The sequence below is a fragment of the Callorhinchus milii genome, unplaced genomic scaffold (genome assembly GCF_018977255.1).
Source record: "Callorhinchus milii isolate IMCB2004 unplaced genomic scaffold, IMCB_Cmil_1.0 Scaffold13, whole genome shotgun sequence".
NCBI lineage: Eukaryota > Metazoa > Chordata > Chondrichthyes > Chimaeriformes > Callorhinchidae > Callorhinchus > Callorhinchus milii.
Window position 1 is genome coordinate 5475367 of NW_024704754.1, and position 11643 is coordinate 5487009.

The 11643-nt window shown below is 47.4% G+C and overlaps 1 protein-coding gene across 1 annotated transcript; it reads right to left on the reverse strand.

The window, feature by feature from the left end:
- Positions 1-4067: 4067 nt before the first annotated feature.
- On the reverse strand, positions 4068-8516 carry LOC121850066. The gene has a single exon (XM_042340144.1). The coding sequence runs from the start codon at positions 8452-8454 to the stop codon at positions 4078-4080; it is 4377 nt and encodes a 1458-aa protein (XP_042196078.1). The 5' UTR covers positions 8455-8516; the 3' UTR covers positions 4068-4077.
- Positions 8517-11643: the final 3127 nt, after the last annotated feature.

Genomic DNA, 11643 nt, shown 5'->3' on the forward strand with positions numbered 1-11643 from the left:
GAACAACCAGTTTTATCTATTGGGGGCGGCTGGCGGATTGACGGCAGGGACCAGGGACGGCCAGGGAGAGAGAGAAACTCCCTTCTCTTTTCGGGTTGATCTTTAACAACCCACTGAACAAGGCATAGACAGAGAGTGAGGTTCAACATCTCATCTGAAGGACGGTGTCTCAGGTCCACATCCCGCTAACAACAACTAGAAATCTCAGGGAACTCACAACCGGGTTGGGGGGGGAGGGGGTAGAGAGAGCCATGAGACAGCCTCTGGCCCTGGCACCATCCCTGCTCCGGAAAGTTCCCCCAAAACAGGAAGGATAAAGCAAGAGACAATAATAATCCTTCATTTGATATCGCGCTTCATCACATCCTCGAGACGTCTCAAAGCGCTTCACAGCGCTTTGTAAAATGTAAAGTAGATTGACTGTGTATATTCTACTGTAGAGTGGATTGACTGTGTTTATTGTGGGAAAATACACAGCTGCGTGCCACAAATAGTTGTGGATTGAGTGACCAAATTATTATTATTTTTTTAAGGGATTATTACCCCCAAGAAGCTAGGCAAACAGGCGCATGGAGTAAGGAAACTTGCCTAAGGTTTCGCCCCGCCAAGGATTCAAACACGGATATTCTGTCTTGCAAGGCAAGTATACTAACCACTACACTATGGGATTCCACAAACAGTTAAAATTCCCAAACCATGAAAGGAATGAACAAAGGAACATTGATTTTGAGAGTCTGTAGATAATTAATGAGTTGAAACACTGGCAGATAGATAGGTGGATGGAGCCTGTGGTATATTTCGGGTCATTTAGTCACTCCGCAGCCCGGTGAGATAACGGGTTTGATGGATGGAAGTACACTAGCTAACAAGGATAGAGTTCTTCTTATCTCCAACACGCGGATTGCAAACGCCGGAGTAATCATTCTTTACACAGCATAAAAACAGGAGCAAAGGTCGTTCTGGGGAAATTATTCACTGCTCTCGTCTGCTCCTAACCCAGAGCCACAGATATGTGGCGGGGGGGGGGGGGGGAGAGAGCACGAGCACAGACTGGGAAAGAGAGGGAGCACGGATAAGCTGGGGGAGAGAAGTCGTGACAGACAGAGAGCACGGATAGAGAGTGAGAGACCACAGATTGGTGGGGGGTGGGGGGGAGACATTGAGTTGAAGTTAAACTTTCTTAGAGTTAAAGTTAACTTTCTCAGAAAAATCGGTCATTCACTCTGTGGCTGTTTGTGGAGCGTTGCTGTGTGCAAATTGGCTGCTGCGTTCGCCCACAAAACACACATTTACTACGCTTTACAGTAATCCTGGGAAGCGCTTTGAGATGATGAGGCACTGTATCAAACACAATTATTATTAGTATTATCACTATTGTATCTTTTGAGGTTTTTCTTAGCACCTATTGTTAGCAGGAAGCTCTTCCTCTTGTTATCTGGCCAGAGGGCTGTCTTTCCGGCTTGTTCCAGTAACATTTCTTTGGTTGTACATGTGACCTTTGCTATTTGACGCCTTGTGCTCTCCTAACCAGTGGATATAAAAAGGGTAATAGTTAGTTTGGATCAATTGTGTGGAACAACTCTGTGGAACATCTTGTGACGCTGTATCAAATGTACGGATTATTAAGGATAATGACAATAATAGATTTCAGACCTTTTAAAATACATGTAAGAATAATAATAATACTTGCATTTGACATGGTGCCTTATCGTGTCATTGAGACATCTCAAAGCGCTTCACAGGATATACTGTAATAATAATAATCCTTGCATTTGATATAGCACCTTATCATGTCTTACTGTAAAGTGGACTGACTGTGCATTTTGTGGGCGAAATGCGGCAGCCAATCGCACACAGCAGTGTCCCACAAACGGTTGTGGATTGAGTGCCCAAATTATTATTATTATATTTTTAAGGAATTTTTTGTTTCTGACCATGTGATAAGGCCTCGAGTCAAATGAAGGACAAAGCACCAAACAGATTTGAGTCAGCATCTCTACAAAACGTAACAATGACTACACTTTGCATCGCAGAGCAACTTGACCAGAATTGTAGTCAGATATTTTGGTTTATTGTTTATACGACTTGAGGGCCACACGATCTAGGTTTCGGAGTTACATATGAAAATGACATCTATCGTAAAAATACTATAGGTAGTCACAATCTGGTTTGACTGTTTGGATTTTATTTGGGTCAATGTGAGTAGCTGACCTGACAGAAAGAAATGTTTCCCCCTCACCCCCCACTCCCTTCATTACATTTCCACACAGTTGAAAGTAATTTGAGAATTACAAAAAAAATGTTCAATTACTTTGCTTCTACAGGAAGTCAGACAAGCAATTTGTTCAGAGTGGAGCGATCTCATGGGGGGGGGGGGAGGGGGAGGGAGAGAATGATTATTATAACTGTAGGGTATTTTCATTGGTTTCTCTCCCCCTGCAGTCATTTGAAGGAATCACAGCTAAGCAGCCTTTGGTGACATGTGTTGCGTTAGGCTCAGTGCAATATTTTTCCCTTTATTTTTGTTTTTGTTCCACCGCAAAGTTGGTGGGTCTCCCGCGGGATGCCAGGGTGCTTAGCCCTTGGCTCTGTTGTGAGGATAAGATGAGCATAGATTCCTCTGTCACCTTTACGTGAGACTTGGAGTGAGTCGAATGCATGGAGACCAATTGCAGGGAGGCTTGCGTTGGACTTGTGTTTGCAGTCACACCTGTCGGGAGATAGTACAGACTTTCCATACAGTCAGACTCCGAGAGCTGGTTCTTCTGCCCATCGTATTTGTGGCTTTGGTTTGGATATTCGCCCACACAGATGCCAGCTTCACGCGGTGGCTTTTGCTCAGGAGATACAACAGGAGATGCCATAGACATGGCAGGGTATTGCAGGCCGGGCATATAGGGTGGTCTCAAGACCTCTGGACTTAAAACATACGGGGAGAAGGGGGCTTGATAATAGCTCTGCTGAGGGATTATAACTTCAATGTACTGACCCGTCTCTGGATCCAACAGCATCTTGCGTGGGGACTGTACTGAAGCTTGTACCAAGTAATACTTCCCGGTCTCTGGGTCAACGAGCATCTTGTTCTGCACTGGGGAGAATGGAAAGGGAGGATGATGGTGCTCCACAACAGGAGATAAGGGCAACTCGGGACACTTCTCCATGACGTCCAGAGATCTGGGAGGTGGCAGGAAAGGGACTGACTGAGGCGGCCACACTGGATCTGAAGGCTGAGGAGAAGCGAAGCAACAGTGCTGCGAGAAAGCTACCAAGGGTTGGTGCTTGGGGAAGAAGTGGAGAGGAAATGTTTGACTTCCCATTTTGTGAGGCAGTGGGGTCTCCCAGGCATGTTGGAATTGAGGGCTGTTTGGGATCGAAGGCACAAAAGGAGCAGGAGAAGGAGGAGGAGGCAGCTGAACAGGAATGGTGAGATAATTCACTGCGTTTGAGGAGAACGGTGCCTCACATTGCGCGGATGCTTCCCGGGTAGATTTGGCCTCGAAGGATGGGTGTCTGTCCTGGTCAGGGTTTTTACCAGTGAGGAATTCGACACCCTGATTTCCTGGTGGATGCGAGTTCCCATGGTAACCGGTGGAGGGTGATAGAGTCCCCGGTGCTTTTCCCGCTGATCTCTGGACGCCGGGTGATAATACCGATCGATCCGGGAGCATTTTGGCATCAATCGCTTGTGCGGAGGCTACGTTTTCCGCGCTCTCCTCGAAACTAGGCGATTCCCTGGCGGGCGGAGTCTGGCGACCGAACATCGGGAATCGACAGGGTCACTCGGGAACGGGTTTGGCTCGGGCGAAAGAGGATTCCCTTCGATTCCCATCGCACTCCATTCTGACCAGCGAGGACTCTGCTCTCCTCCTTCCCCCGAAATTACCGAGACTCCACAGGTATCTTTGACCGGTTGGAACTCACTAATGAACCTCATTCCGCTGTTTACCGGACTCTGTGTCTTTTCATTTTCTCCCTGTCCTGTCTGGGCGATGGGTTCTATGGCGTCCTCTTTGCCCTCGCTTTTAGCAAGTGATCCCCGATTCCCAACGCAATGATGGTCGAGCTTATCCTCATCACTCAACCCAGCCTGCATCTCACTTTCATCTTTGATGTCCCCTGCCTCGGTGGAAACTGCGTTGCCCAATAAATAATTGGCACCGGCCATTCCATTACCCTTATTCTTCTCAGACAATGGCTTAATCTTTCACAGGTTGAGCCATAAGTGCCAATAGGTAAAGTCTCATTGTGTAGGTCACTGTTTTCCTCTGTTTCGCGCTCATCTATCCTGCTTGAAGTGTTGTCATTCCCGCTACTCAAAACGGAACAAGCTCCCGGTTCACTCCCATCGTCCAAAGCAAATACAATCGGACGTTCAGCCTCCGCCTTTCCAATTGACGGCAAGTTCCCATTTGATCTGTTGGGAGTAGATTTTTCCAAAAACCTGTTCCCGTCTTCCAATCTGACTCCATGTTCAGTTTTCTCCTGCTCCGTGTGGGACAATGCTCTGCCATCGTCACCGTCGCACGTTCCATCTTCCACGTCTTTCCTAGGTATTTCTGGACGGACCGTGACGTCCCCTTGGTGCCTGCGTTTCCAAGCTGACGTTTGGGTTTCTTTGTCATTTGAGCTTAGGTTCCCAAAAGGTTTGCTTTTGCTCTCTGTTATCACCTCGATACCTTTATCACTCTGAGGCGATGTGCTTGTCAGTTCAATAACAGATTTACTGAGGAGTTCGTCTGGATTTTCCGACTCAACCTCGATCGCACTTCGAGGGATACTTTTCCCGTTTGATGTTTCGACATTTGCATTTTCGAGGCATGAAATCCTTGAAGGTTTATCCTCAGTTTCCACTTTTCTTTCCGACGCCTTTGGACGTTCATCATTGGCTTGTGAGCAATTGACAATTCCTGCGGTTGATGTTGAATTCTCTGAAGGCAGACTTGGAATCTGCCGGTTCCTTAAACCCTCTCGTCTCTCCTCACCTTCGCAACTTATTATCTGGGAACTTCCCTCGGTCGGCGAGGAAACAGTTGAACCTTTCTGGTTCTGGTTTCCCAGTTGACTCTCAAACTCCACATTAGGCTCCACTTTTCCAAACGAACTTGCATCTTGATCAGTTGCACCAGACTTTGCCAAAACTGGGTTCAGAAGATCCAGTCCAGATTGTTTCTCCTTTCCAGGTCTCAACTCAGTTGTTTCCTTAGTTAATTCATGACTGGTTGGATCTGTATTTTCATCCTCTTCCCCGTGGCGGCAATTTCTCTCACGTCGTTTTTTTGTGAAGGACGATTCCAAACCGGAGTTGCTCGATATGGACAAGGCTTGAATCCGCCTCTCAGAGTTCTTGGCCCCGCTGAAATGAGCCAAGTCTTTGTTTCCTGTCACACAGCGACTCAGGCTGATGGCCGCACAAATGGAAATCTGTCTCTTCTCGTGTTTGTCGGACGGAATCGGCAGCTTGAGGTCAGAAGAAAATACCTTTGAGCTATGTTTTCCCTCCACACGCGCCCAATATTTCTCAGCGACCGACAAGCATGTGTCATTGTCCTTGTTGGTCTTCCTGCTGATTGACCTACACTCAATAACAATTGGTGGCAGAGCTCTGCTCCTCACTGCAGGCTCACTCTGGTTTGAGTGACTCGAATGGTTCAAACTCGGAGCGAGAGAAACACTTTTGGGTTCACTGAGCTCACTTTCGTGAGTGGTGAAGGTTAAAACATCACGCTGGTCTCTAACAAGCTTCTGCACGTCTCTGACATGATGTATAATAGGGCCTTTCGTTTTACCTTCTGCGGAAAACCTCTCACCTGTGTCAGACTGCGGCAATTTATCTTGTTTCTCTTCGGCTCCTGTCCTCCACAAAGTGGGAAGTGTCTGAGCCTTGGAAATGGATCCCAAACTTTTACCATCGGTTTGTTTCTCATTCACTAACTGAGGAGCCAGGATTATCCCTGGTGATTTCGATGTAAACGTAATATCGGAAACTTTCCTCTTACTTAGCAGAACACGGCTGGTTTTCTGGTAACACAACAACTTTTTGCTTTGTATTGACTGACTTGTTTCCAATGTTCGGTTGGCGCGCTGTGCAAAGCAATCCACTCGTTTGCCCTGTGAGGCCGGTAGTTTGTCATTATCTTCCTCTTGCTCTGCGGGAACACTTCCGGAGGGAATCAACGCTGGACACAGTCTCTGCCGGGTCGGATCCGGATCTCTACCTGACGTTCTATCATTCTGCCCATCTTGGCTACTTTCCTTCCAGTTCCTGAGCTCGCCTTTCTCGCGACAGATATCATCGCCCGACTGCTCGTCTGAAAACGGATTGGCCTCACGCATTGAACGTACGTCTTTTGTCGTTGGAATTCCCTTGACGTCCGGGCTTTTGTTTCCGTGGTTATCTGGGAGGTTTTCCGCAACGACACGGGTCTCAGATCGTGAACTAGAATCTTGACGCTGAACCCGCTTCGATGCGTCGTCACAAAACTCAGAGTCCTTCACGTTTGCAAAGATAGAATCCCTGCCTGCCCCCGGTTTCATCTTCAGACCTCGTTCGAACTGCATTTTCTTCAATATGACGTTTGTGATGAGGCAGGAAGCTTGCTTGCTCCTCGTCACCGAATCTCCTGTGCACGAAGCTCTGGGCAGCCGTTTATGGTTATTATTTTCCTCTTTCCCTCGCGCTGCGCCTCCCCTCGCGCTCTCTGTAGCCGTGCTGCTGTCGCGGACGTTTCCAGAACGTCCCACCATTTCCTCATTGGCGTGCTCTGGCCGAACTCCCAGATCAGCAGGACAGTCTGCGTCACCTCTCGGGGGAAAGACCTCCAGTTTGTTCCTCTCACGTTTTTTGAGTTGAATCTGGCGCTTGGGGACAGTCCTGCTCGCTGTTTTCCCTCCCTTTCCCTCCTGGCTTTCCATCATCACATCCACACACTCAAACTGCGTCCTATCGAACGCATCATCTGACATGTCCTTGTTGCGTTCCCCTGACTCAGGGCTTGAAGTGAACCTTGCAGTGTCACTGGGGCTGTAGCTCCACCCGGCATTCTCTGAGTCAATGGGGCAATGCCCTGATTCGCGGTAGGTTGACCACATATCGGTGTCGTTGTTTCCTTCCTCCGACAAGGACGGTGACAAACCCGCAGATGATCTACAGTCGGAAATGTCAAAGTACCCATTGCCCGGGCAGGACAAACTTCGAAAGGCCAGCGATGTTAATCTCCGAACCTCTCTATCAGTCTCATCCACGCTGGACGTTTCACTCACACAATAGGGGGGAGCCCTCTCACACCGAGTGCGATGATAGCTCTTCCGACGATCCTCAGAAGCCAAGTCCCCTCGAGACATTTCCTGGGGCGTCTGTGGTCCTGGGTGTGGGTGGAAGTCTGCCTGTTCCAGCGGGTTCCTCTCCAGGCTCTGATCTCCTGCTCCCCCGCAGCCCTTCCCAGTCTGGCTATTTCCGGGGCTGATGGGCAGCTGAACCTGTTGGTCTCGGCTCTCTTTGCCTCTTCTATTTCCCACCCGTGGATCATGTTTAGTGGAGGTGCCGTTAATGGCTGCCAGGCCTGATGAGTTGCTACTCACTGATAGCGAACAGCTGTCGGAAGCCACATCAACAAAGCCAATGTCACCTCCTTCCAGCCATCCAGGGGCAGCCTCACACCCCGAGGAATGGTTCCCATCAGCTGTTCCTCTTTCCTCTTCACGTCCAGAATCAAGTCTGAGTTCATTCCCACCATCCGAGTTACAGGATTCCATCTCTCGGTTCCACCCGCAGGGCTTCCACTCACCAGCACCTCCACACAACTTCCTCTCCCAAGTGTCATCAAATCCTTCCCCATCTCCTTCAGGAAGGCCACACTGAGGTCCCGGTGGACATTGGGGGAAGGAGCCCCCGAGTTCAGGAATGTTCAAAGGTCCTCGCTCGCTCCCTGGGTTGATATCGGACAGACCAACCGCCCGGTCACTTTCAGCGGCTGAGTCAGTTGGGAGGTCCTCGATGCCCTCGAACGGCCCGCTGCTGTCACTGAGGTTGTCCAGGGTTACGGAGCACACGGCTGTGTGGTAAGACCCAGAAGAGTCGCAGAGAACCTCGTCAACTTTGGACAATGAGGGCGAAGGCAGCAGAGGCGGAGTCGATGTTGTTACGGTTGCTGCAGTTGTTGTGATGTGACCAGACCCAGGAAGCGAGGTGGTATTTACAGACTCGGAGTCTGACCAGAGTCCTTTGGGAGTCAAAGCTGTTTCACACGGACCTTTCTCCTCTGTCGAAACCTGTTGAGCAAACTCCCTGTCTCCGGCTGCGTTTTCAGAACTAGAAAATTTACGCTCTGCTCTCACACCATCGGTGGGGCTGTTGAGCCATATTTCAGAGAAGGATTTCGATGTCTTACATGTCAGATTCACTCCGTTTTGTTGTGGAGTTGGCAGAAGTTGAAATTCCTCATCCATAGATCCCATTTCCTGAGCCAGAGACAGGAACCTCCCACAAAGTGTCCATTAAAAGCTTGAGCTGAACGGAATCTTTAACTCATTTTAATGAGATTTTTTTGTTTTGTTTGCTTTTAAACACGCAAAAAATTTAAATAATTTGCCAGTTCAAAAAAAAAAGCTCAATCGTACCTTCGTGGGTTCAGTAAATGCAGTTCTGCAACAAAAAATATTGTTATTAAACATGAAATGTAATTGCTAATATTAATAATAATCCTGGTATTTGATCTTGGCATCTTATCATGTTTCGAGACGTCTCAAAGCGCTTCAGAGTGTACTGTAAAGTGAATTGACTGTATATTTTGTGGACGAAACGCGGCAGCCAATTGCGCACAGCAGCGTCACACAAACAGTCGTGTATTGAGTGACCAAATTATTATTATTATTCATTTTTTTAAAGTGATTATTACCCCTGTAAAACAATCCGCCAATCGACTAACACCTGGCTTCCTACTTACTGCTTACTAGGTGTGTGGAGTAAGGAAACGTAGCTACCATTTCACCCTGACGGGAATCAAACCCAGGTCCTCTCACTTGCCAGGTTTATCCATGGTTAAAATATATATTCAATTAAAAGCGAGGTTTATTATTATTAGCTTTTTTTAACAATGATTGCAGTCACACACAAGTTAACACACTTCGAGTTCAATATTAAAACCACTTGTAATCTGGGATCACCTTGAGATAATCTTTAATTTCTGAAAACCAAGACTGTGTTCATTCTCACTGCACTTTGGCCACAGAATACAGTCAATTCACTTTACAGTGTATCCTGTGAAGCGCTTTGAGACGTCTCGACAATGTGATAAAGCATGATATCCAATGCAAGGATTATTATTATTATTTTCAGCTAAAACTTATCCACTCACTTACCCGCTTGGAGCCTGAAGACCTCACAAGCCTAGGTCATTCACCACATTACAATTTAGTGACGGAAACTTGTCTGAACTTGGTTTGCAGCCAGCAAAAAATACACACACTTATGTCCAGTGCTCAAGTCCTTTTTAATCATAGGGACCCCGAGATATCAAATTCCCCCCGTTTGAATCAAAGTCGCTGCCAGTACTTGTAATCCAGAATGAGGAAATGAATTAACAAAATGGTACTGACCCTGTTTATACCCCACCCAACAGCCCCCATCCGTCTCTCGCTTGCAAATGGGTGCCCTGTATTTTGTGCAAAGATACGTCAAAGTTATTCAAATAAGTTAATTAATAAAAAAGCTCCACGTTTCCAAATGTTTTTTTAAGTACGGTTTAATTCCTACTGAGTTGCAATTGTTTGTTGATTTAATTTTCCTGTGCATCGACCTTCTCTCTTCCTTCTAACAGAGAAACAGTTATAGTTTTCAGCAGGTGGTTAAACCCTCGCACACAGGAGCATAAATCCCTGAGTGAACATGAAACCTACTGCCAGTCATCATGTGGGACGTTAAAATTATCCCCTGCTGATGACAGCACAGACAGCCTGGCTCATCAGCAGGACTTGGAAGGACAGACCAGTCACTGGGGGCAGGGAATCATTCCACTCATCTCCTGTTACACACTGCAAGCCAAAGCCCAAAGGGGTAGGGTGGTCCTAGCTGGACAAGTAGTGGGAAGCTTACCAGAGTGTATTATCGATGGCAAGCTATGCAGTTTTAGCTGATTAGACTCCAGCAGTTACCCCAACCCACACTCTGGGGTCCCCAAGCCTTGGCTCTTCCAACCTGCGCCTAATACGTTCCAGAATGAGGTAAGCAGGATGCATCTCTTCAGGGAGAGAGTGCGTATTCCATTCCAACAACGTATTTCTATGATTTCCATGTGTATGTGGGATGCATGGAATTTTCACTTTAGTTTGGATACTCTTTAAACATGGTGATGGGTTTCCGCATGTGTCAGACACCCAGCTCACCAAACAAAAAGCAACAATGCAAACCGCCCCATGTACTTACTTGTCTTCCTCAAATGGAATTATCCTTCGCCAAAGCCATGCTTCGCACCAGCTACACAGTGCCAGTTGACATGAGGCTGGGAGATTTTGTAAGGAAATGAACGGTGTAGCTTTTCCACTTTCATCACCAATCATCTGCAAACGTGCCAGGGTGAGGCATGAATAAGGCTCTCTCTCATCTTTCTCAGAAAGTAGCTAACGTTAACCTGGTGCTTTAACAACCCTCACGATTGATGTAGTACCTTATCTCATCCTCTCAGAGCCCTTCACAGGATTTTTACCAAATGCTGTACTTTCTAAACGAACCCAGTAGCAGAATTGCGCCCAGCGACGTCCCACAAATAGCCACGAAGCAAATGTTCAATTTTATCTGAGGGATAAAAGGTCAACCAGGACACAAGAGAAACTTTTTTTTTAAATAGAGCTGTGGGATCTTTAACATCCACCTGTCCAGGCGCAGATGGGAACTCGGTTTAATAACACCTCATCAGAAATACGGCACCTTCGACAATGCAGCCCTCCCTCCCTTCAGGAGCGTCGTCTTGGACAGTGAGCTCAAAGGCCCAAGTGGGATCAAACCAACAACCTTCCCACTCAATAGGCGAGAGTGCTGCCGACTGAGTCAGTCTTAACGACGAGTAAAAACAGACGCCTTGTGGAAGAATTTAGCTGACAACCTCCAGGCTTTTGGCCTTGGGATTGCTCACCAAGTTTCCTGATACTCCTCCAGTAATTATCCCCAGTCTAGGGTCCATCTGCTAACTTGCATCTCACAGTAGCCAGGATCAGGTTCCGAATGCAGTTCCATTCTGCCTCAACACTGTGTTGCATCAGTCAGTGCCCCCCTCCTGTCTTTTTTGTTAAAAGAGTGCAGTGACCACAGCGCCTCAGCAGATCTATTTTACTCAGTGTCTCAAAGCGGAAGGTAGACAGACCCATTTGTAAAAATATTTAGTGGATCATTTAGGTGCCTCTCTGACAAGCTGTCAGTCTGTTACTGCTCTGGAATTACACCAGAGTGGTAGCGGCGGAGGGGGTGGTGGGGGGACTGGAGAGAGGGTGTGATGCAATTCCGAGAAGCTATTTATTCCCCCTCAATTATAAATAACAATCCCTGCCAATCCTGTAGCAATGTCGAAACGTCTCAAAGGCCTTCGCAAGTAATTGCTGCAAAGCGCCAGTTTGTACACAGCAACGTCCCACAAATAGCCATCCAGCAAATGA

What these genes read in the sequence shown, in the direction of transcription:
- LOC121850066 (XM_042340144.1), bottom strand. Translation starts at nt 8,454, where the DNA reads ATGGGATCTATGGATGAGGAATTTCAACTTCTGCCAACTCCACAACAA.